The 26,841-nt window shown below is 44.3% G+C and overlaps 1 protein-coding gene across 2 annotated transcripts in view; it reads right to left on the bottom strand.

Annotated features, from left to right (window-relative positions):
* MATN2 (matrilin 2) overlaps nt 1-26,841 on the bottom strand; it is a 136,252-nt gene that overhangs the window by 78,712 nt on the left and 30,699 nt on the right. For both annotated transcript variants that reach the window (XM_055303433.1, XM_055303434.1), the window contains exons 3-4: nt 14,421-14,990; nt 5,433-5,555 (exon numbers count right to left, since the gene is read on the bottom strand). In XM_055303433.1, the coding sequence (XP_055159408.1) occupies nt 5,433-5,555; nt 14,421-14,990 (693 nt within the window). The remainder of the gene's footprint in view (nt 1-5,432; nt 5,556-14,420; nt 14,991-26,841) is intronic.

The following is a 26,841-nucleotide window of genomic DNA, read 5'->3' as shown; positions in this document are numbered from 1 at the left end:
TTCCCTTTTCTTAAGCGGAGAACTTTTGATTTTTTATTTGCTAGTCTCAAAATTCCTCTGAGTTGACTAAGCCAGGCTATGGAAAGTGGATGTTAGCAGATGCCCTCACTGCAGCAGACTACTGGGCAGAAGACAAGGGGAGGAATTTATTGTGCTCTTAGAAGGGAAGGGCAAGAAGGCCATTAGCAGGGTGCCTAAAGGCTGAATATGCTTCAGAGAAACCCCGTGGGGCAGGGGAGCTCCCAAAGAGGCTCCCCAGGGAGGGGACAGGCACAGCTCCCAAAGAAGGTAGGGAGAGGTCTAAAAAAGATGCCTAGGTTGTTTGCAGAGCAGTGTGTGAAGTGACCTCGCTAGGGCTCCCCTGGTTCTCCAGTGAATTCTGTTAAGCCCATGAGTATTCTGTGAATGAATTTTGTTGTGGAAACTGAAGAAAGGTCAGAGGTTCAAGCAGAAGATGAGGATGATTCAGGCTGCCCTCAAAAATCTGGAATCCTGAGAGGAGCCAAAGAACACAGAGCATGGGAGATTCACAGAGTCCAAGGGCTTTGTGCTTTCACGGGCCAGAGAACTGGAGGAGTCAAGCAGATGTTATCTAATTTGGGGGGATAGGAGGCCTCTATCCAACTACTCTCAACCCTGAAAATGAAGTGAGAAGAAAACAGGAAAATGTGGTTTGGCTCTATAAATGTGATACTAATTACGGCCATCTGTGCAAGTGCTTTCCATTAATGCTTAATTGCTTACTATGTGGTATAATGACAATTATGCATTGCACAAACTGCGTCAGATTAGCTGACTTTTATTTGCTTCCATATGGGGTGATGTTCCTCACACTCCGGAGTAAGCCTGGTTTGGTAGCCTGGTTGTCTATGGGCTAACATAGTGTGGGTTTACTTACAACTTAAAAATATATATACATAGGCACAACACTCAGCATAGAGGTAATTCTCTCCTCTGAGAGGCAGATTACCTCTTGCTGGTTCAAATGTCAGTATGTTGTCTGTTTTGGGGGCTTGGTAAAAAAAAAATGAGAATGTGACTTCTATCTGCATTTTATCTTTTGACCTTTTTTATTTAGGAGATCTATAAAGTGTCCTTGCCAAAGCGACTAGATCCCTACACACTTCTAAAACAGAATTTGAATAACCATTCCCAACCAGTGTTAATAACTCACCCTAAGTAAATGCTTCAGAGAAGAGAATAAAATTCAGAAACCATTCTTCAGGGTACAGTTAATAGAGACAGTGAATGAAAAGGCTCTCCAGTGGTTCCCCGTAAAGAACAGCTTGGAAGTAAAAGACACCAGCTCATGAATCCCAAAGGTAACTTCTAAGTAGGTGCCTCAAACGGTCTTCCAAACTCTTCCTTCTGGCCTACTATGTGTCAGACTCTGGTCCAGGCACTGTGATAGCAGGGTGTTGGGGTCTGGAGGCCAACATAAAATACATGAGTATCTTATAAAGCCTCCTTTCTTTTCTTATTTTTTTTTTTCCTCCTTTCTTTTCTTAGGGAGATGCTAACTTGGTTCGGTGAGGGGCCAAAGATGATTCAAGAGGCCCTTGAGATCAACTGAATACACATTCTTCTCAAGTCCACATGGAACTTTCTCCAGAATAGACCACATACTGGGTCACAAATCGGGTCTGAACCGATACCAAAAGATTGGGATCGTCCCCTGCATATTCTCAGACCAATTTGCCTTGAAATGAGAACTAAATCAAAACAAGAAGCTTGGAAGGACTTCAAACACATGGAGGTTAAGGACCATCTTGCTAAAAGATGAAAGGGTCAACCAGGAAATTAAGGAAGAATTAAAAAGATTCATGGAAACTAATGAGAATGAAGATACAACCATTCAAAATCTTTAGGATGCAGCAAAAGCAGTCCTAAGGGGGAAATACATCGCAATACAAGCATCCATCCGAAAACTGGAAGGAACTCAAATACAAAAGCTAACCTTACACCCAAAGGAGCTAGAGAAAAAACAGCAAATAGATCCTACACCCAGGAGAAGAAGAGAGTTAATAAAGATTTGAGCAGAACTCAACGAAATCGAGACCAGAAGAACTGTGGAACAGATCAACAACCCCAGGAGTTGGTTCTTTGAAAGAAATAACAAGATAGATAAACCATTAGCCAGCCTTATTAAAAAGAAGAGAGAGAAGACTCAAATAAATAAAATCATGAATGAGAAAGGAGAGATCACTACCAACACCAAGGAAATACAAACGATTTTAAAAACATATTATGAATATATATATATATATATATATATATATATATATATAAAATGCCAATACATTAGGCAATCTAGAAGAAATGGATGCATTTCTGGAAACCACAAATTACCAAAACTGGAACAGGAAGAAATAGAAAACCTGAACAGGCCAATAACAAGGGAGGAAATTGAAGCAGTCATCAAAAACCTCCCAAGACAAAAAAGTCCAGGGCCAGATGGCTTCCCAGGGGAGTTCTATCAAACATTTAAAGAAGAAACCATACCTATTCTACTAAAGCTGTTTGGAAAGATAGGAAGAGATGGAGTACTTCCTAATTCCTTCTATGAGGCCAGCATTACCTTAATTCCAAAACCAGACAAAGACCCCATCAAAAAGGAGAATTACAGACCAACATCCCTGATAAACATGGATGCAAAAATTCTCAACAAGATACTAGCCAATAGGATCCAACAGTACACTAAGAAAATTATTCACCATGACCAAGTAGGATTTATCCCCGGGACACAAGTCTGGTTCAACACTCGTGAAACAATCAATGTGATTCATCATATCAGCAAGAGAAAAACCAAGAACCATATGATCTTCCCATTAGATGCAGAGAAAGCATTTGACAAAATACAGCATCCATTCCCGATCAAAACTCTTCAGAGCGTAGGGACAGAGGGAACATTCCTCAACATCTTAAAAGCCATCTACGAAAAGCTCACAGCAAATATCATTCTCAATGGGGAAGCACTGGGAGCCTTTCCCCTAAGATCAGGAACAAGACAGGGTGTCCACTCTCACCACTGCCATTCAACATAGTATGGAAGTCCTAGCCTCAGCAATCAGACAACATAAAGACATTAAAGGCATTCAAATTGGCAAAGAAGAAGTCAAACTCTCCCTCTTCGCCGATGACATGATACTCTACCTAGAAAACCCAAAAGCCTCCACCCCAAGATTGCTAGAACTCATACTGCAATTTGGCGGTGTGGCAGGATACAAAATCAATGCCCAGAAGTCAGTGGCATTTCTATACACTAACAATGGGACTGAAGAAAGATAAATTAAGGAGTCAGTCCCAGGGGATCCCTGGGTGGCGCAGCGGTTTGGCGGCTGCCTTTGGCCCAGGGCGCGATCCTCGAGACCCAGGATCGAATCCCACATTGGGCTCCCAGTGCATGGAGCCTGCTTCTCCCTCTGCCTGTGTCTCTGCCTCTCTCTCTCTCTCTCTGTGACTATCGTAAATAAAAAAATAAAAAAATTAGAAGGGAGGGACTGCAAAGTGTAGTCCTATACTTTAAAAAAAAAAAAAAGGAGTCAATCCCATTTACAATTGCACCCAAAAGCATAAGATACCTAGGAATAAACCTAACCAAAGAGGTAAAGGATCTATACCCTAAAAACTATAGAACACTTCTGAAAGAAATTGAGGAAGACACAAAGAGATGGAAAAATATTCCATGCTCATGGATTGGCAGAATTAATATTATGAAAATGTCAATGTTACCCAGGGCAATTTACACGTTTAATGCAATCCCTATCAAAATACCATGGACTTTCTTCAGAGAGTTGGAACAAATTATTTTAAGATTTGTGTGGAATCAGAAAAGACCCCGAATAGCCAGGGGAATTTTAAAAAAGAAAACCATATCTGGGGGCATCACAATGCCAGATTTCAGGTTGTACTACAAAGCTGTGGTCATCAAAACAGGACAATAACAGACACATAGATCAATGGAACAGAATAGAGAACCCAGAAGTGGACCCTCAACTTTATGGTCAACTAATATTCGATAAAGGAGGAAAGACTATCCACTGGAAGAAAGACAGTCTCTTCAATAATGGTGCTGGGATAATTGGACATCCACATGCAGAAGAATGAAACTGGACCACTCTCTTGCACCATACACAAAGATAAACTCAAAATGGATGAAAGATCTAAATGTGAGACAAGATTCCATCAAAATCCTAGAGGAGAACACAGGCAACACCCTTTTTGAACTCGGCCACAGTAACTTCTTGCAAGATACATCCACGAAGGCAAAAGAAACAAAAGCAAAAATGAACTATTGGGACTTCATCAAGATAAGAAGCTTTTGCACAGCAAAGGACACAGTCAACAAAACTAAAAGACAACCTACAGAATGGGAGAAGATATTTGCAAATGACGTATCAGATAAAGGGCTAGTTTCCAAGATCTATAAAGAACTTATTAAACTCAACAGCAAAGAAACAAACAATCCAATCATGAAATGGGCAAAAGGCATGAATAGAAATCTCACAGAGGAAGACATAGACATGGCCAACAGGCACATGAGAAAATGCTCTGCATCACTGGCATCAGGGAAATACAAATCAAAACCACAATGAGATACCACCTCACACCAGTCAGAATGGGGAACATTAACAAGGCAGGAAACCACAAATGTTGGAGAGGATGCGGAGAAAAGGGAAGCCTCTTACACTGTTGGTGGGAATGTGAACTGGTGCAGCCACTCTGGAAAACTGTGTGGAGGTTCCTCAAAGAGTTAAAAATAGACCTGCCCTACGACCCAGCAATTGCACTGCTGGGGATTTACCCCAAAGATACAGATGCAATGAAACACCGGGACACCTCCACCCCGATGTTTATAGCAGCAATGTCCACAATAGGCAAAATGTGGAAGGAGCCTCGGTGTCCATCGAAAGATGAATGGATAAAGAAGATGTGGTCTATGTATACAATGGGATGTTACTCAGCCATTAGAAACGACAAATACCCACCATTTACTTCAACGTGGATGGAACTGAAGGGTATTATGTTGAGTGAAGTAAGTCAGTCGGAGAAAGACAAACAGTGTATGTTCTCATTCATTTAGGGAATATAAATAATAGTGAAAGGGAATAGAGGGGAAAGGAGAAGAAATGTGTGGGAAATATCAGAAAGGGAGACAGAACATAAAGACTCCTAACTCTGGGAAACGAACTAGGGGTGATGGAGGGGAGGAGGGCGGGGCGTGGGGGTGAATGGGTGGCGGGCACTGAGGGGGGCACTTGATGGGATGAGCACTGGGTGTTATTCTGTATGTTGGCATATTGAACACCAATAAAAAATAAATTTATTATTAAAATAGCAAAATGGAAAAAAGAAAAAAAAAGAGGCCCTTGAGAGAGCAGAGAGTGAGGGCAGATGAGGACAGTACAGATACATCAGCAAAGCAATCTTACTTCTGCAAGTCGTCTGATCTGAGTTGAGGATGTACCCTTGTTTGCACCTGCAGACGTATGAGCCGGGGGTATTGATGCAGAAGTGGGCACAGTTATGCTCCAGGACGCTGCACATGTGGACCACTGAAAGGGAAGATACAGCAAGTTAAGGCAATGATGATGCCTTCTCTGACTTCATCCACCCACATTTATCAGAACCTACTGTCAAGGAGAAAGCAGGACCGAAAGGAAAACAAACTGCAGTCCATACCCTCAAGGGGACTTAGAGACTCTGGTTGGACAGTCAGTCTAGGTAAATGCCATCAGCAATATATAGATCAAGGGCCACAGAGAGTTAAAGGGAAATGATACTAGGTTGACATGTGACATAGCTGATAAAAATGGGTCAAAAATGACCTACCAAAAAACAGAAATTTCATGGTTCAATTAATAATACTCGACTGGGGACCCAGAAAGTTTGCTGATACCCGAGGGGGCATTGGCTAATGCGTAGATTTTCAGTAGCAGCAATGGCGATGGAGGACAAGCTATTAGTTAAATGAGGATATGGTAAAGAGTCAACAGTTTTTTTTAGGACCATAAATCCCCAGAGCAATCTTTTAATACACGAAGTGTCACACAGAATATTTTGGAGTAAAAAATGCACATCTAAGTTCTATGTTTCCATAATCTTTTTTTTTTTTAACTTATGATAGTCACAGAGAGAGAGAGAGAGAGAGAGGCAGAGACACAGGTGGAGGGAGAAGCAGGCTCCATGCACCGGGAGCCTGATGTGGGATTCGATCCCGGGTCTCCAGGATCGCACCCTGGGCCAAAGGCAGGCGCCAAACCGCTGCGCCACCCAGGGATCCCCATGTTTCCATAATCTTTCTGTCTTTTCAATTTAAAATATTTCTGCATTTAGTTTCTGAAGTACTTTGATTTTCAGATACATCAGTTCTTGCATAAGTCTATCTGGAGCTCATAAAAATTCTCATTTTTTTACATCTTAGTTTATTACTTTATTCAAATAATTCAACTTGAACATATTTAAAATTAACAAGCATCATTATAAACAGAGTACAAGTTATGTAAGTGTTCTCAAACAAAAAAAGATGTCCATATGCAGGAATAGATTTTTTATGAAGCCAAAATAAAAGAGGCTTTCAAAAGCTAAGAACAATCTCATTAATCCAGCACTTAGGAAAATTGAGCTATTGATGAAATTGATGACATACCTTACATTCATGTCTCATTACTTCTAAGTAAGAAATACTGTGGGAAATAAAAGGAGTAAAAGTTTTAAAATTCTTAACAATAAAATTTAGAATGATTGTTGTGAGTTTATAATTCTTTGTGTTTTAATTCCTGTTAAGATACAATGTTTGGAAAGTTCATAGATTAAAATCCAATCAATCAGTTTTACTTTGGTGTGAAAAAAAATCTATTTCTGTGATCTAGGCAATTTTTCTTAACCTCCATTTGCATAAAATAGCACCTACCTCATACGGGCTTTGTAAAGGTTAAAATAATTAAGATAGTAAAGTGCTTAGAACAGTGCCCTGGGGGACTGCTCCATATGTTAGCTATATATAGCAAAGGGAAGCATGGAGGTTTATTGTCTTATTTTACATATGTGGGCTCATTCTATATGTCTGATTGTCAGCTTGGATTTCCACTCAATGCTGACCACAGATGCTATCTGTATTGATGTATATACTGTCTTTCAGGGACTCTAAGATGCACCCCAATTTGAAAGATGTTAAAATGTGAAACCATGTACAATTGATCTTAATTATTCACAGACTCCGTATTTGTGAACTTGCCTACTCACTAAGATTTATTGGTAATCCTGAAATCAATACTCAGAGTGCTTTCGCACTCATTCAGCGGCATGCTCAGTGATGAAAAATGTGAATCTGCTGACGTGCACATTGCAAGCGGAGGTGGGATAAAGCGAAGCCCTGCCTCTTTGTTGCAGCTCTCAGATGGTAAACAGGTATCTTTTTCAAACACTATTTAGTGCCACATTTTAAAAATTTTTGTGCTTTTTTTTTTTTTTTTTTTTTTGGTGTTTTGCTGTTTAGCATGGCCCCAAGCAGAGCGCGGAAGTGCTGGTGTTTGCTGACACGAGGCGCTTGTGAAGTGGGTCTAGTGCTCCTAAGTGCAAGCAGGCTCTGAGGCGCTTCACAGGGAAAATTGTATGTTAAATCAATTGCATGCCTGCAGAAATAATAGTACTATTGGCTGTGAGTTCAGTGTTAATGAAGCAACATATATGTTGAATAAAGTGCCTTTAAACACATAGAACAAGGTTATATGTTATCAGTTGACAAAAATGTGGACACTAGAGGCTTATAGGAACCTAATTCTGTATTTCCCTTAGGAGCCATGGTTCGGTATTTGCAAATTCAGCATTCACCATAACTTTACAGAACATAATTCTGAGAATGATGAGAATCAACTGTATATCTTATATTTGATCAAATACATTAGGTCTAGTTTATTCCTTTCAATCACTTTATTGATTGGTCCTACGAGTCTTCCTCGTGTTTAGCCATTTCCCCATAAGCCATCACTTGAGCAGTCACCAAATTTTCACTTTCATGAGGCTGAGATGTACATTCTCAAACACATCTCGAGCACATGTGCAGTGGTTTCACTAGAGCTCGGTCCTGGTTTGAACAGATGTGGCATAATTGCCTTGCAAGGTGGTTCACGCCAGCAGAGCACAAGAGAAACAATTCCCACACAAAAAACCTCAGCACTCAGGATTAACACAATGTTAAGTTTCCAACAGTCGTGAGTGTGGAAAATCATTATCCTGTTTTTAATTTGCATTTGCTATGCACCCTGGAAGGCTCTCTTCCTTTCCCGGATGGCTGGAGCCCAGTGGCCCACAGGCATGGGGTTGTCTCTGAGGAGCTCTCAGCATGTCCCTCTCCTGGGTAATGAAGGAAGTCTCAAGTCAAGGCAACCAGCAGCACAGCAGTTAGCCACTGGTGTAAGGCCCAGGTGATGAGCCTGGTGCCTGCCTGTCTTCTCACCAGGACCCTGGCAGACGAATTAAGGGAACAGGAGATGTGAGGTAGAGAAAGCACGCGTCGGCAGCAGGCAGCACAGTGGTGACGAGGGCGACTCCTGGAAGCAGACTGCCTGAAGGCTCTGCTTCACCACTTACTGTGACATTGTATGAATTACTTATTTTCCCTAAACTTCCCTTTCTTCACCTGTCAAATGGGGAAATTACAAGAACTCTTGAAGAGGGTTTTGGAATGACAGCTCATTACTACAGCTTGTTTTGGCCATGTGTTGTAAAAGAATCGGAAGCAGGAGACTATAAGTTGGTCTCACGGAAAGTGCGTTGGAGAAGGGAAGATTTGGATGAGAAGGGGAGAAGGTGCTCCAGTTCACCTCTACCTGAACAAGGGAGAGGAGTTCAGGTAAGTTGGGTAGCCCTTCTAGACCTGTTTCTTTACCTGTAGAATAAAGGCATGAATGGTGTCTAGGGCCCCTCAGCACAGACACTTAGTATTTTGTCTGTGCAGCACCATCCACCTCCTTTTCTAGAAATCGCCCTTCCTTCTCACCTCAAATGCATGGGAACTGTCAGAGCTGCCCACGTGTTGGGAGGAGGCAGCCCCCTCCTGGATGCCACTGGCCTGCAGAGAGTCCTTCCTTGGCATCCAGGAATGAGAACTGAGGAGAAAGGGCCTTAAACCAAGGGCAAGGACATATGGGGGGCTGGCAGGTTGCATGCCTTCTGCTCCTGAGGCAGAGGGAGGAGGTGGAGAGAAAGTGGGGCTGCCATTCACTCCTCTCCTCCTTATTTCCATGAGGGCATATAATACCATCTCCCCTACCCCCAAAAGCTAGTTCAAATCAAATTTCTGTTATTTTCTTTTTTTTTCTTTTCTTTTTTTTTTTTAATTTATGACAGTCACAGAGAGAGAGAGAGAGAGGCAGAGACACAGGCAGAGGGAGAAGCAGGCTCCATGCACCGGGAGCCCGATGTGGGATTCGATCCCGGGTCTCCAGGATCGCGCCCTGGACCAAAGGCAGGCGCCAAACCACTGCGCCACCCAGGGATCCCAAATTTCTGTTATTTTCAAGCAAAAGAATCCCAAACATTTTGACTGAGATAAAATAAAAATTCTCCATCTGTCAAACTTTATGGATGAGTGATTGGGGTTTCCAAGAACTTCAAGGCCCTCACACCCAGCTGTCCCGTGCAACCAACTGGGCTCTGTGCCATGATGCAGGGGAGGTTGTCCTGCCTCCTCCACTCACCTCCACAAGGCCTGACAGGTTGCAAGTGGGTCAAGGCTTTGTGTTCTGCGGAAGGAATCACTAGTCAGCAGACCACATCATTGGCAGAATTGGATTTTGCTTTAACTAAAAGATAGAAATGTGTATAAATGCTTATTAACAAATGCATAAATGATCAAAGGAGTGGCAGGGCTGACTAGAGGTCTAGAAAGGAACAATTGTTGGGTACAAAGAGCCAACCTTTGTTGAAGTCAGTCTTGTCTCTCACTTAACACCAGAGCCTCAAAGAGCTGTAGTAAGTGTAGACTTTGCCCAGGCTGGTTCACAAAAGGTCTTAGGAATACTATGAGAGCCTTAATGCATGCCTGACCTGGGTGGGATGGGGCTATTAGCATAGGAACAGGAGCATTCAGGCTCCAACTACCAGCCCTGGTCGATACAGCAGGTAGCAAGAGGTTAATTAAAAGCAGTCCTGCCCAGGTTACAATGAGTCATCAGAAAGCTCCGGGTAGACCTGAGTTTTTCAGCCCCTAGATTCAGTGTCCTCTCGCACTGGGTGGCAAAAATGGCAGACCCTGGGATGTGTAGGTTTTGGTCATCTTGTAGACAGGTTCTCACTTCACAGGATCCCTCCTCTCCAAGTCTCTCTGGGGCTCTCAGGGGTGGCCTGAGAATGCAACCTCAGCATTCTCCCTCCTGCTGTGGCTGGTGTAGGAATTTACTGCCCGTGGATATAAAGCCACCGCTGTGCCCAAGTTCATGACCACACAGCCGGTGAAAGCCAGAACTAGGTCTGCCACTCAGGGGCACCCTGGCTTCAGAGCCTAATCTCTTCCTAGTTTTACAATAAAGTTTCCTGCTTTGATCACTCAGGACGACTGCCTATCTCTTCCGATCCACAGATCCAGCAGCATTTTTCAGCTCAGCTAGAAGCGTAGGAGTCTTAGCCCTCCAACCCTCAGAAATCCTGTTCTTTGCATGGTGGCCTCCACTTCTATGCCTACCCCTTTGTGTGCAGTTTTCAAATGGTGGGTCAAGTCTCCTTAACAGGTTACAACATTATGAGAGAATCTGAACTAGTTCTTTGCTGCTGTTGTTATTGTTTAATGAAATAAAAAAGTCAATTAAAAAATCATTCCTTTCCTGGCTTATTGCCATGGCCCAACCCCTTCCCCTACCCCAGTAGCCAGGAAACTCCAACTCATCAGTCAAGTCTGTGTAGCACAGAGTGGTTAAGATATAGGCTCTGAGGCAGTAGGCCTGGGCCGACATCTCAACTCTACCATAGTGTTGTGTGACCTTGGACAAGTCATTGAACCTCTCTGGGTCTCAATTTTCTCTTCTGTAAAATGACAGTTGTAAGAACACCTACTTCGAAGATTTGTTGTGTGAGAAAAATGAGTTAACATATGCTAATAGGTCAAACCAGTGCATTAATATTATATTAATATCAATAAATGATAATGATTATTATCATCTCCTTTCTAAAGCCCTCTTAGAACCCCTAGAGAGCCCCACGTGTTCTTTGACCCTCAGTGCCAGGTGACTCTCAGAAGTGCACATTTTAGATAGGTGGCATCCTATTTCTCTGTGAGGAGAGCATCTTCCCAGCAGCCTATAACCCTCAGGCCTGGCACATGGAGCATAAGAGCTTGGGCCAGAGAGCCTGCAATCTGAATCTCCAGCCCTGCTATTTGAAATTGCTTATCTTTTCTAAGGCTCAGTTTACACTTCTGTAAAATGGGAATGATAAGAGCACCCGCCTCATAAGACTGTTGTAAGTATTAAATGCATACAGAAGGACAAAATTAGCTATTAATAACAGAATGTAGCTCAACAAATATTTAAGGAACAAATGAGACTTCCAAAACCTCACAGATGCCTGGAACTTCAAAGATATTCCTTGCTGTTGTCTGATAATTGGAGTGCGGGTCAAAACTGAGGCCATCTGCCTAGCCTGCTGGTCCTCTGTGTATCTGACTGTAATCACACACAGCATGGCACACACTGTATAGGGCTCTACAGTTGATAACGCCCCTTCACACATCTACTCTGTAGGTAAAATCCCCATTTTACACATTGCAAAGTATTGTACAGATGGCGTGGGGATGAGATTCAAGTCTGCCCCTCCTCCTATCCTACAAAGGCTTCCTGTCAAATTCTGAGGCAAATGCCAACCTCAAAGCTGGTTGACCTTGCAAGGCTAGACTGTGGAGGTGGCCACCTTAATGGTTGCCACCTTAAAAGAAAATGGTTTACCTTAAAAGAGCAATTTACAACCCCTGACACGTGGAGGAGCTCAATGAGCAAGAAGTTTGCAAATAGAACCCACCGACCAGGAATTCACTTAAGCTGTTTACTAAGGTGTAAAGAAGGAGGGATGCTACTGCGTTGCTTCCCCCAGATTTTCGCGAGGATCAAATACAAGAACAGAAGGTAAAGTGCTTTACAAATATTAGTTATTGCAGTCTTTATTGCAGGGTTGAGAAAGGGGCCCCCGAGCCTCCTCAACCTTTTTAGACATTAACAGGTCTGCTCAGCAGAAGCCCACCAGGCCATGGGAGGTGGGAGAGGAGCTAGTTCCCTGCTGGTGGCCAGGGGGATTCAGTTCCCAGGCCACACAAACAAACCAATAGCCCTATGTTCTTAGGGCTTCTGGATTACAACCAAGGGTGGGGTGGAGGGCCCAAACTGCCTTTTAATTTTGCTGCCTGACCATAAACACACAGAGAAGGTTTTTCTTCAGACAAGGCTACATCCTCAGCCTCATACTGCCTTTTCATTTGCTGATAAATCCAGAGCGCTCAGAAAATAACTCCTCCATTGACATTTTCCAAAACAAATGCATAAACTCATCAAAACGGTTATGGAACCAATTTCTTTTTTAATATTTCCAGGAAAGGGGGAATATAAATTCTGCAGAAGTCATTTAAAGTCATAAACCTTAAAATATTTGTAGCTCATTCTACTGGTGGAAGTTGACCAGGTGACCGGGGCTCTTCTGCGGTGCCAGGACAAATGGCACTTTTGAAAATTCTCCAAATGACAGGGCAGAGAAAAAAGTTCTTTTTCCTTCATGGCATTGATTTATTTTTTAATGAATCTTTTGATTTGGGAGTCAAGAAACAATGGAATCTCTGCTTTTTGAGGTTAGTTCTCAGCCGGGTATATATATATATATATATATATATATATATATGACACATCAAAACACACTGTTTTTCCTCCCTGAGGCTTTGGTGGGGGGGAACAGAGGTCTCTAAGCTGTGTCAGAGTCTGAGAACAGAGTCGAGTCCTCAGAGCCCCCAGGGGGACAGAGTCCTGATCCTGGGGAGCTGGAAATGAGTCTAGTCCTTAAGCTCATTCTCCACAGATACTCCTGGGGAACACTAATGATTTCAAAATAGATCTTTCCTTTTGCTTTCCCATCAAAGAAGCATGGCAGTTGGAGGGGACAGGAATAAAGGGAGGTGGGCAAGGTAGGACTGGACACGGTTTACCAGTTCAGAGGCACGTTTCCAGTTTCCAGGGACTGGCAAGGAGACTAGGTAGGCCTCCTGGGCCACTGCCCTCCTGGAGGAGGAAAGCACAGGAAGCCAGAGGCAGAAACAGGAAACTGGGAAGAGAGCGAGCAGACTTGCGGGGGGCGAAGTTGAGGCATGAGTTCTGGGCACAGGTCCCTGAGAACCAGATAACAAGGAAGGGACAGAGAAATCTCATGGAGAGGAGGGTTAGAAAGCAAGAGGGGCGGGTATTAGGCTGACTGAAATAAGTCAATTGGAGAAAGGAAATTATCAAATGATTTCACTCCTATGTAGAATATAAGAAACAGGTCAAGGGACCATAAGGGAAGGAGGGAAACTGAGTGGGGTAAAAATCAGAGAGGAAGACAAACCATGAAAGACTCCTAGCTCTGGGGAACAAACTGAAGGTTGCTGGAGGGGAGGTGGGTGGAGGGATGGGGTAACTGGGTGATGGGCACTGAGGAGGGCATGTGATGGGATGAGCACTGGATGTTATACTATACGTTGGCAAATTGAATTTAAATAAAAATTAAAAAAATAAATAAAACCATAAAAAAGGATTGAATAAAATGGTAATAAAAAGTAAAAAAAAAGAAAGAAAGAAAGACAAGCAAGAGAGGGCAGATGAGCCTTACAGCAGAAGGCAGCTCAAGGACGTGGGGAGGCATCCCCCCTGCAGAAGGAGGTGACCTCAGCTCAGGCCTTCTTATGCACTGGGCCTCTCTGAGGAGGAAGCATCCACCACTTGCATCACCATGGGGCAATGGTGCTTGGTATTGGACCCCATCCAAGGAGACATTATGGTATTTTTTTGCCCTCCTATTCTCATCTATACTCCGACTCACAAATTCTAACTTAGGAAATGCCAGCGCAGTCCAATGTGCTGGAGAAATACTGCCTATCTACTCGTGGTCATTCAACAGTGTGGGTTTAAACGTCCATTCCTCAGAGAAATCTCCCCGAACTCCCTGGCCTTGGTTGAGTCCTGCCCTGCATTCTTCCTCCATGACACTGTCATGACTACAGTTACTTACTCATCTGTGTCACTGTCTCCTTATTATCTGCCTCCTTGGCTAGAGTGCAACCCCAAGAGAACACTGTGTCTATCCTGGCCTTTGTGGAGCACTGCTTCCCTGCACAGTACCTGGGATAAGGTAGCACAGAATCTATGCTGAAAGGTAAAAGAAGGAATCCTCCACAGGGGAGCAGGACTTACTGCACAACTTCTTCTGGAACACCGAGGTCAGGGACTCCATCTGGCTGAAGTTGGCCACCAGGAAGACATGGTCCTCATAGGGCTCGCTCCCGATGGCCTTCAGTGTGTTGAGGTCCACCTGGCCCACACCGATGGCAAAGATCAGGATGCCTGTGTCGCGTGCCTTGGCAGCCACCTCAGCCACGGAGTCCTGTGGCCTCCCATCAGTCACAATCATTATGACCCTCAGCACGTTCTCTCTCAGGGGCCGTGCCCCCTCTGCTTCTGAGAATGCAATGTTCAGGGCATACTGGATGGCCAGCCCCGTCATGGTGCCTGTGGACAGGTGCCTCATCCTCTTGACGGCACGCTCCACTTCAGACTTCCTCTTGAAGGTCTTGAGGGAGAACTCGTTCTTGATGGTGCTGCCATACTGCAGCAGGCCCACTCGGGTGAGGTCAGGACTGATGTCCAAGAACTGCAAGATGTCCAGGATGAACTCCTTAACTTTTGCATAGTCATGGGTGTTGACGCTGCGGGAGCTGTCGATGATGAAGACCAGGTCTGCCTGTTTATTCTCACAGGAGCTCTCTGGGGAAAGAGGAGAGGTCAAACTCATTGGAGGAGTGCTAAGGGCCAGTGCAGGCTGGCTGTTACTGGAATTCCTAGGGCTGGGGGTCATCTTTGGAACTCCAGTCTTCATTGGTCTTTCTTCCCCACTCAGAGAAGCTGTAAGTATATAATGTGCATGATGGGGTGATCATGAGTATTGGCTACAAACAGATACTATTAATTTTTTGCAAGATAAATGAACACTTCGGTTCCTAAAACGTCATCGATACAGTTTTTTTTTAATTTTTTTTAAATTTATTTATTTATGATAGTCACAGAGAGAGAGAGAGAGAGAGGCAGAGACACAGGCAGAGGGAGAAGCAGGCTCCATGCACCGGGAGCCCGATATGGGACTCGATCCCGGGTCTCCAGGATCGCGCCCTGGGCCAAAGGCAGGCGCCAAACCGCTGCGCCACTCAGGGATCCCTCAATACAGTTTTAAGATGAGCAAACCCCTGATCAGGGTCAAACATGATTTTATTATTTAGTGCAGGCCACAAAAGCTTGGCTGGATACTGCATGGCATATACCACAAGCCTACAACGGGGAGCACCATCAAGGAGCTTACAGTCTACCTTGGGAACTTAACGAATGTAATGAATGAAAGAATAATTAGCATTAAGCAGAGTGGTGCGGACAGTAGATGTTCAGAGAACAGGGATGTTAGGAGGCTGGGGCCAAGAAGATAGGACATGAATGAGTTTTATGCAGTGTTGGGATTGAAAGTAGGAACACACGAAGAGAGACCCATGAACGGAAGCCTAAGATGGCAGGAATAATGGCGGAAATGGAAGAAGCGATGAAGGAATTGCTGGAGGTACAGACAGGAATGGAGCTGGTGGCGGGTAACCTGAAGCCAGCCATGAAAGGCCCAAGAAGTGCATGTGTGATACCACAAGTGATGGGCATAATACCTTAGCATCATATTACATAACTCTGATGGCCTGTTACATAATAACAGGTCAATTGAGGGTGGCAGTGGTTTGCAAGGTGGGTGAGGCAGTACCACTGCTGCACTCATCTGGTTGAGAGGGGGACTCAACCTCAACTGGTGGGGGGTGGGGGGAGAGGCAGGGCATCGTGGAACCAGAGAAGGAACCGACCAAGAAATATATTTCAACAATAGATACCATTAGACGGGAAAAAGGCAAATGTGGAATCTCTGTCTTACCCCCACATGCTATTCCTTCAGACTCCAAGCAAGAAGGCTAAAAGGGGTATGAATCTGTGGACAAAACTCATCACCTCCTGGGAAGAAGCTGATATGGGATAAACCAAAAGGCCTTCTGCCTCAGAGGTTGGAGGTTGGAATTTCTCAGATGTTCTGAGCTATTGCCTTCCAGCCAAGGGAGTCCCCCTCCCCTTCCCAGACTCTGTAGCTAAATCCAGATTTGATGAGGATTAGAAAAGGGATCCCAAATGCTTGACCTAAATCCCAATCACCACAGCTGCAAGAAAGAGAGACAAAGCCAAATATGAGACAGTGAACCCAGTCATCAAAATGACAAGTCGGAAAGGCCCATGAGGTCATCCTGTCCAGGCCGGCTTGCCAGGCTGTGACTCGTCCCGAGAGCCTGTGCACAAACCTCGTCCACTGTAGCCTTATAAGTTTTCCAATTTGGGAGTGAGGAAGCACCCCCAAACAACAGCATCCCAACAGAAGACCAACCTTGTGCTGCACCCACATATAACACTGGGGCTGTGTGAATTCAAAGTGAGTTTCTCAAACCAGAGGCCCCAGAAAACCACCTTTGAGACTCTGGGAGAAAGATCAATATAAAATCTGACTTTGTGGGATGTTTTCAAATCTTTTTTCCAGAGCACATTCATCACTGTGGTCTCATTTGATTTTCAGAATAAGCTCTTAAGAGGGAAGCAGAGTATCATACCCACTAGAAGCATGAGAAAATGGAAGCCCCAAGAGTTGGAGAATCTCTTCTTTTGCAGAGAAATACCTATATGAAGACAGGGCAACACCCAATGCATTAAGTGGTAGTGAGACTTTTGGGAACTGGTGTGGGGGAAGAGGGTGGCCTCGCATTCTTGTCTTCCCACACTGCCCCCCACTTCTCTCCTGTGAGACCCAGCCTCTGGAGGAGAAGGCTGCTGCTCCTGGCTGTGTATGTAGTCCGTGTTGCACAGACTCCTGCCCCACGAGGCAAGTGGCTGAAATCCAGCCCAGCCCTGAGCCCCCAGGACTGTGTCCACCCTGAGAAGTGCCTAGGAGTGCCTCTTCTAATTTTCACAAAGGTGCCTCTGGTCTAGCATACAGCCCTTGGTCAGAGCCATGAATGATGGACTTACAGGTCCCAGGTCCCAGGCCGGCCCCTGCCCAGAAGCCATCTGCACCCACCAGTGATGTGTGAACCTATCACAGGGAGAATGACCTAGTGATCTCTGCCTGCTGAGGGCATCTGCAACAACCCTGCCACAGAGGAAGATATTAAGGAAAGGCTGCTTGGAAGGGGGAGAGGAGACTGTAGATTGGCCCCCTGAGCAGTCTTCCTCCAGAGATGTTTGGAAGCAGGAATTCCTCTGGGGCTGGGTTCTTTGCTGTGGGTCTTAATCACAGTGTAAACATCCCACCAAGCATCACACTCAATTTAAAGGGAAGCCTGGAAGTTCCATGGGGAATTATGTGATAAATTGGATTAGTGCCCATCAAAACAAGCGTGTTGTTTCCACAATGCCTGGGCATTTACAAAAACACCACAAAGTTTCAAAATGTTGGAGGTTCCCAAGGAGCTGTGACTGAGTTGAAAGTGAATCTTGACAGCCCAAGTGACTCAGTTTTCTTCAGGACAACTTCTCAGGTTCCTTAAGGGCTCAGAACCACAGTCTTGCAGCTTGTCCCTGAGAGGACAGTTCAGTGGTTCTTAAACTTGAGGTGCCTCCCAACTCCCTGGAGAAGTGTTAAAAACTAAGATTGGTGGGCCACACCTCCAGAGTTTCTGATTCTTTAGATCTAGGGTGGCACCAAAAAAATCTGCATTTCTAGCAAGTTCTCAGGTGAACTACTGGTACTACAATGCTACTGGTACGGTGACCACACTTTGAGAACCACTAATTTAAGTACTAGAGAGATTTATGGAGGAAAGAAATTCTGGTAAGTCTCAACCTCAGCATAAGACTGTAAATTCTCCAAAGTGGGAAACTTGTCTCACTCATCTTCCTGACTATGCGATTGGGAACAAAGTAAGTCTTCAATCAACATTTGTGGAATTAAATGAAATTCTTGGTGGTGAAGCAAGGTTTCAAGTGAAAGGGATTGAGCCAGAGCAGTCAGTTCAAGGAGATGGATGAGGACCACAAAGTGAAAAAGTTCTAAAGCAGAAACAGGTGTGGGTCCTGCTAATAGAGTCACAGATTCTAGACCAAAATCTTTGCCATTTTATGAGGAAGCATAGCCACTTATGAACTTTGGTTCATAGACTCATAGACTAATAAACTCAGCTGGAGTGGTCTATATAAAGTCCAAGTCACTCATTTTACAGAAGGGGAAACTGAGGCTCACTCCACCTCTCTGAGGCCTTGTGGCTCATTAGGGCCAGACTTGGGATTATACTGATGGCTCTTCCACCATGGAAGGCATCATGGTGGGCACTTTGGAAAATTCTCAATACAGCCAGCATTACAACATGAGCTTTATAGGGATGCCTGAGAGGCTCAGCTGTTGAATGTCTGCCTTCGGCTCAGGGCGTGGTCCCGGAGACCCACAATTGAGTCCCACATTGGGCTCCCTGCAGGGTGCCTGCTTCTCCATCTGCCTGTGTCTCTGCCTCTCTCTGTGTCTCTCATGAATAAATAAAATCTTGAAAAATAACTATAAACAACATGAACTCTATAAATGCTTTGGAATATTTGCTGTGAAGAACCCCAACAGATTTTCCACACAGGGACTGCTAAGAGATGTTTGTAGAAAGTGGACTTTCCTCTGTGTGTGTTCCTTTCACAAATTGGTTCTGATAAACAGCATCCCTATCTTCCGAGCATGGGAAAAGAGCATACAATCTTCCTTCCTTCATGACAGACATTCAAAGCACTGGATAAGGGTTTGTTTTGTGGGCACATGATAAAATGTCATCCCTTGAACAACAAAGTGACAGTCTGGACCTTGTTAACGGCACTTCAATACTTTCAGCTTGCCTTCAAAACCCACAAGTTGGGCAAACAAGTGTCTCTTACCATTGAACCTGAGCCAGGACAATTTTAAGCAACATTCCCACTCCAGCAGGATTACACTATGCAACCTTGGAGTGATTTCCTCCTCTCAGGGTTGTAGACTTGTCACTAATGAGCCCCCCTTGCTCTGGTTAAATTCCATCACAGCCATGTAATTGTACAGTAAATATTTGGTGCCATCTGCCTGGGAAGATAAAAGCATGCTTGGAGAAGGAAAGTATGTGAATATCTATAACAAAGGTAAAATAATTTCATCCAGAGACTGAAAAGGGGCTCTGAAATGCTTAGTGAAGCAACATATAGTCCTATGTCTTCAGTGTAAGTCCAGTCTCTGCCACCTTTTGTCCATGTGGTCTTGAGCCTCTGCTGACCTCTCTGACCCTCTCTTCTTCTGTGAAATGGTGATAATAATACTTCCCAGGGATGTTATGAAACTCAAAAGAATATAATAATAATTTATAGCTATAGTTTATTGAGTACTTAATACATACTTGGCCTTGTTCTGAATACTTTCCAAGGTGTTGGCTTATTTATTCTTTACATCAACTTTAGGGAGTAGGTACTGTACTATTCCCATTTTACAGATGAGGACAGTGAGTCTAGAAAGGCCAAATAACTAGCTCAGGTTCTCATACTTAGGAAGAGGGGGAGCCAGGACCTGAACCTATTTTGCCTGGCTCTGTAGCCCACACTCTTAACCACCAAGCAGTACTCAGAAAGGATTTTGTCCATTTAGACCCACCGTTCTCAGAATACTCAAGATGCGCAGGGACTGCACCAGCTTACTGGGGTCAGTTCTTTCCTTCCCTGGATCCACAGCCTGAAAGTTATGGCTCAAACTTGCCTGCTTCCTGCCAAGTGTTGCTCCCTGCTAAATGACTATTTGCATTTTTAAAAAATTAATAGAATGATAAAACAGATGCTTGCCTCCCCAAATAGCAGCAGCCCAGTCCATCAGGCTGCTAGTCATTCTCATTCTCACTCACCTGGCAATTGCTAGCTGAGAGATCAGTAGGAGCAAGGGCCCAGGGGAACCTGAGAGATGGAGCAAGTGTGATGCAGAGCCCAGGGAAATTACATCCCATAAGCATTTGGTTTACGTGAATGGAAATATAGAGGCTGGTCAAAGAAAGACAGCCAGAGAGACAGAGAGGCTGAGAGAGAAGCCTACCATGTTGAACAACACTGCAACCTGACCCAGTGTGTGCTCCATGAGCACAGGCACACAGATGCCTAAGGTGTGGCCCTAAAGGCCACCTCCTTTGGCCCTGATGCCATGTGCCTCCAAGACTGTGACTAGTTGTTGGGTCTTACAGGTGATTTCATGGACATTTAAGAAGCAGTTTAGACTATTTTTTATTTTTGTCCCCAATGTGACTCACCCTGAAACTCCCCTGTATCTAGGCACTTGATTGGGGCATGTATTCCCTGGCTGGGGCTGGAAAGACCACAGTCAATCCCATTCTCCCCAATTCCCTTACGCTGCTGCGTGAGCTCCTGACAGACATTTGACAATTCCGTTAATGAGCTATGGCCTTCTCTGAATCCATTATGGTCTACTCACATCTTCCTAAAGAACCTCTGGGTAATACCTTGAAAACCTGATTACGTTCTATTAGGGATACACCCTAGACTTCTTAGTGGTATCTAAAACATACCTTGGACTCATTAGCAAATCATTCTCCACTTGGTAAGATTTTCCAAACATTTTTCCAAATTCTGGGGTACTTCTGCTTCTCTAAACACCATTACATATGATGCTGGAAGCAATTGCTAATAAGCCAAACAACAGAGTCAGGATCAGAAAGGGTTTCTGAGTGCTGGAATAATGAGTCAAATCTAACAAGATGAAATCTAATTGGGATAAATGTCAAGCCCAGTGCACAAGGCTTAAAAACCCAAGTGTAGAAAACACAGGAAAAGAACATCTGGATTGACAGCCAGTCACATGATAAAAATCTCAGGCCAGGATGGCAGATCTCAAGCTTTGCGTGCTGGCATCTGTGAGACCACCTAATATTGATTAGGCTCAGAATCAAAGTCCAGCCACAGCACAGCTCCCAATATAGCACCTCGAGTTCCCTCTACCTGGTACCTGGAGGGAGCCAACCAGATACCTTGCAATGAGGCCCATTAAATCCCTCCTGACCTTAATGCTGCAACCATCTCATCAATGGCTTTCCTCTTCTGAGAGAATAGAGAGACTCTCCCAACCAATGGAATTCCCTCTTCCTCTCTCTACAGCAGAAATTTCCTATAAATGAATATTTTGGTGAGTTGCATTGATCAGCCTCACCATAGCTGAATCTGGCAGCTATAAGCTCTCAGGATGCTATTTCATTGAAGCAATTTCTTCAAAAGCAACCACCCTAAGTTTCACTGACAGTGAGGTCAATAGTGTTCATGGGAGAAAGAACTAATGAACTCTTTGGCCCAGTACTCCCTGCCTTTATACCTTATACCCCAGTGATAGCAAATGGTCTGTGGTTCCCTATATCCTCTCTGGGGTGCTTAAGATTCAATGCTGTGTTCACCTATTTTTGAAGACCTTTCTTTGATGCACTCCTCCCCCAATACTGGCCTAAATGAGGCCTTCCTCTGAGCCCCCTGGTACCTGCCCCATTTACCCCTGTCTGGGCATGTCCTCCTAGCATCCCATGCATGGAGCTACCCAGTCACAGGCAGTATTTTCTATGAATTCCTAGTACCCACATAGTGCCAGACATGATGCTCCATCATCCCTTTGATGTGCATATGTGACTTGCAGGTGCAGGAAGGTGGGGAAGACAGAAGGTGTAGATCCCCCTCCATGACCTGGGAGAGCTGTTCAGTGGAGATACAATAAAGAACACCCACAGTGGTGGGTGTTCCTGTCGTGTTCCTGGTCTTAGGGGAAAGGCTCTCGGTTTTTCACCATGGAGAATGATATTTGCTGTGAGCTTTTCATAGATGGCTTTTAAGATATTGAGGAATGTTCCCTCTATCCCTATACTCTGAAGAGTTTTGATCAGGAATGGATGCTGTATTTTGTCAAATGCTTTCTCTGCATCTATTGAGCATATGGTTCTTGTTTTTTTCTCTTGTTGATGTGATCTATCACGTTGATTGTTTGCTCATGAATTAGAAGAATTAATATTGTGAAAATGTCTATGCTACCCAGGGCCATTTACACATTCAGTGCAATCCCTATCAAAATACCAAGGACTTTCTTCACAGAGTTGGAACAAGTCATCTTAGATTTGTGTGGAATCACAATAGCCAAACTGTGGAAGGAGCCTCGGTGTCCATCGAAAGATGAATGGATAAAGAAGATGTGGTTTATGTATACAATGGAATTTACTCAGCCATTAGAAATGACAAATATCCACCATTTGCTTTGACGTGGATGGAACTGGAGGGTATTATGCTGAGTGAAAGAAGTCAATCGGAGAAGGACAAACACTATATGGTCTCATTCATTTGGGGAATATAAATAATAGTGAAAGGGAATATAAGGGAAGGGAGAAGAAATGGGTAGGAAGTATCAGAAAGGGAGACAGAACATGGAAGACTCCTAACTCTGGGAAACAAACTAGGGGTGATGGAGGGGAGGAGGGCGGGGGGTGGGGGTGACTGGGTGGCAGGCACTGAGGGGGGCACTTGATGGGATGAGCACTGGGTGTTATTCTGTATGTTGGCATATTGAACATCAATAAAAATTATTATTACAAAAAAAAAGATTTGTGTGGATTCAAAAAAGACCCCGAATAGCCAGGGGAATATTGAAAAAGAAAACCAATGCCAGGGGTATCACAAGGTCGGATTTCAAGCTGTATTACAAAGCTGTGATCATCAAGACAGTGTGGCACTGGCACAAGAACAGACACATAGATCAATGGAACAGAATGGAGAACCCAGAAATGGGCCCTCAACTCTATGGCCAACTAATATTTGACAAAGCAGGAAAGACTATCCACTTTCGGCAAAAGGACAGTCTCTTCAATAAATGGTGCTGGGAAAATTGGACAGCCACGTGCAGAAAAATGAAACTAGAACATTCTCTCACACCATACACAAAGATAAAACTCAAAATGGATGAAAGATCTAAGTGTGAGACAAGAATCCATCAAAATCCTAGAGGAGAACACAGGCAACACCCTTTTTGAACTTGGCCACAGCAACTTCTTGCAAGATACATCTATGAAGACAATGGAAACAAAAGCAAAAATGGACTATTGGGACTTGATCAAGATAAAAAGCTTCTGCACAGCAAAAAAAACAGTCAAACAAAACTAAAAGAAAACACAACCTACAGAATGGGAGAAGATATTTGCAAATGACCTATCAGATAAAGGGCTAGTATCCAAAATCTATAAAGAACTTTTTAAACTCAACAGCAAAGAAACAAACAATCCAATCATGAAATGGGCAGAAGACGTGAACAGAAATTTCACCAAAGAAGACATACACATGGCCAACAAGCACATGAGAAAATGCTCTGCATCACTTTCTGTCAGGGAAATACAAATCAAAACCACCATGAGATACCACCTCATACCAGTGAGAATGGCGAAAATTAACAAGGCAGGAAACCACAAATGTTGGAGAGGATGTGGAGAAGGGGGAACCCTCTTGCACTGTTGGTGGGAATGTGAACTGGCACAGCCACTCTGGATAACAGTGTGGAGGTTCCTCAAAGAGTTAAAAATAGACCTGCCCTACAACCCAGCAATTGCACTGCTGGGGATTTACCCCAAAGATACAGATGTTGTGAAACGCCAGGACACCTGCACCCTGATGCTTATAGCACCAATGTTCACAATAATCAAACAGTGGAAGGAGCCTCAATGTCATTCTACAGATGAATGGATAAAGAAGATGTGGTGTAGGGATGCCTGGGTGGCTCAATGGTTGAGCATCTGCCTTTGGTTTGGAGTGTGATCCCAGGATCCGGGATCAGGTCCCATATCGGGCTCCCTACGAGGAGTCTGCTTCTCCCTTTGCCTATGTCTCTGCCTCACTCTCTCTCTCTGTGTCTCTCATGAATAAATGAATAAAATCTTAAAAAAAAAAAGAAGAAGATGTTGTCTATATATACAATGGAATATTTCTCAGCCCTCAGAAACAACGAATACAGGCAGCCTGGGTGGCTCAGCAGTTTGAGCGCTGCCTTCGGCCCAGGGCCTGATCCTGAAGACCCGGGATCGAGTCCCACCTCGGGCTCCCTGCATGGAGCCTGTTTCTTCCTCTGCCTGTGTCTTTGCCCCACCCCCTCCTCTCTCCCTCACTGTGTCTCTCATGAATAGATAAATAAAATCTTTAAAAAAGAAAAAGAAAAATAAACAACGAATACCCACCATTTGCTTCGACCTGGCTGGAACTGGAGGGTATTATGCTGAGTGAAGTAAGTCAGTCGGAGAAGGACACTTATCATATGGTTTCATTCATATGGGGAATATGAGAAATAGTGAAAGAGATTATAAGGGAAAGGAGGGAAACTGAGTGGGAAAAATTAGAGAGGAAGACAAACCATGAGAGACTTCTAACTCTCGGAATCAAAGGGTTGAGGAAGAGGAGGCAGGCAGGGGAGGGGGTGACTGGGTCATGGTCATTAAGGAGGGCATGTGATGCGATGAGCACTGGGTGTTATACTATTTGTTGACAAATCGAACTTCAAATACACACACACACACACACACACACAGAGAGAGAGAGAGAGACAAAGAACAACAACAACAAAAAAAACACTCTCCAAGGTCACACAGAGATTTTTGTTGCACTTTTTTTAAAGAAAGTTCTGGTGAATGAGCTTGCATCTTTTGGGCAGGAAGGAAGGATCCTGGATTGACACCAGCTCAAATTTCATTCACCCCTGCTGATTGTTATAAATCCCTTCAGGAACACAGCTCTCCAAGGCCCTCAGGGAGTGTGCACCAATGAGCCAGCAAAATGGAAAAGAAAAAAAAAAAAGAGAAAGAAAGAAAAAACATGCCACATCACACCAGTCTCCTCTAGTAACTGTTAAATGAGCTGAAAGAAAAGACATCATGTGAGGTTCAACAACTGTGGTTTCCAAAACCTTGGACAATTTTCTTTGCGAAGGAGCCAAAGAGAACGCTGCCCCAGTTTCGCCCTGGAGAAAACAGTTTCCAACAAACTGGATTCCCCTGCAAGGTAAAGCAATATGCTAAAATTTCACTTAAAAAAAAAAAAAAAGACCCCCTATCTTCTCTCAGAGTTTGTCTTATAAACAGGCTTTCTCCCAATTGATAAAGAGAAGTATAAAGAAGCCCTGAAATAATCAGTGGTTTGAAAACTCATTGAGCTGAGTGAATAGGTACAGAGTAAGTTTGACATTCTCTACCAAAACTCCTCTCACAGTCTTTCTTCCTTTCTCAAATTCACAAATGACTCCTATCTTAAAATTGTAACCTACACACACACAAAAACTCAAACAAAAACCTCCACCTGCCACCCCTTCCCCAGTATAAGACAGTACAGAAAGTACTGGGAAACAGGTGATTTCCTCTCTGAGAAGGGAAACACAGCGTAGGCAGCTTGAAAAAAGCAAAGGGGAATTAACCCACTGGAGCGTTCCCACTGGAGCGTTTTAACTTAAATTGAGCAATTGCCTCATCTGCTCTCTGGGAGTTTGGTGAATGGGAGTGGGGAGCAGAGCAGAGAGACCACTGAGGAGCAATCTAGAGTCAGGCTGAGAGACACAAGAGCCAGTAGCAAGAGGCCCTGAGGCAGAGTCTGGCACTCCTTTCCCAGGAAGGGGAGGGTCAGGCGCAAAGGGAGGCCAGGAGCAGGAGGCTCCCCAGCCCCGAACCAGCACAGGCAGAGCTGGTCTTTGGAGTCACTTCTCCCATCATTTTGGCTTGGTTGAGTTATGCAAAAAGCCTCCCTTCTTTGTGCTAGGTGCTGGGGATAGAGCAGGAGAACCAGTCACAATGGGAGCTTACAATGTTTGAAAGAAGACAGATTCATAAGAGTCATGAAGAACATATGTAACTACAGCCTGGAGGAGAACACTGATCCCAAGATGGTGGACGGGAGAAATTGCTGGAGAAGCTGATGGGTACTGTATTATTTATAATAGTATTCTATTATTATAGGATGAGTAGGTGTTGGCCAGGCAGAGTTGTGGACAACATTCGGCGGAGGGTCAGTGTGAGCAAAGACCTGGAGGCCAGAACAGAATAGGGCTCATGTGTGTGCGGGGAAACTGCAGGGAGTGTGGTATGGCTGGGTCTTAAAGGACACAATGGGGATGGCCATGGGGGCCATGGAAGGAGGGTGGTATGTGCCTCCTCTTACGAAGTTTGGACTTCATGGGGCACCTGGCTGGCTCAGTTGGTAGAGCATATGACTCTTGAGCTCAGAGCCATGAGTTCAAGTCCCACATTGTATAGAACTTACTTAAAAAAAAAAAAAAAAGAAAAAGATTTGGACTCTATTAAGGAGCCAGTGGAGAGCCACTGAAGGCCTTTACATGTGCCATCCTCCTTTAGGGTACCTCCCAAGGGCTCCTGATTCATCCCAGACTTCAGTCTTCTTCATTCCTGACCTGATTGAGAACCAGTCTCTCCGGGGCCATGCTCCTTGCTTTCCCTTCCATTCAAGAACCCAGCCTAGTCTCAGATGTCAGTTAATGTCTTCCATGTAT

Source organism: Nyctereutes procyonoides, unplaced genomic scaffold (genome assembly GCF_905146905.1).
Source record: "Nyctereutes procyonoides isolate TBG_1078 unplaced genomic scaffold, NYPRO_anot_genome, whole genome shotgun sequence".
NCBI lineage: Eukaryota > Metazoa > Chordata > Mammalia > Carnivora > Canidae > Nyctereutes > Nyctereutes procyonoides.
The sequence above is the reverse complement of the archived record's forward strand: the minus strand, read 5'-3'. Positions and strand labels throughout refer to the sequence as shown.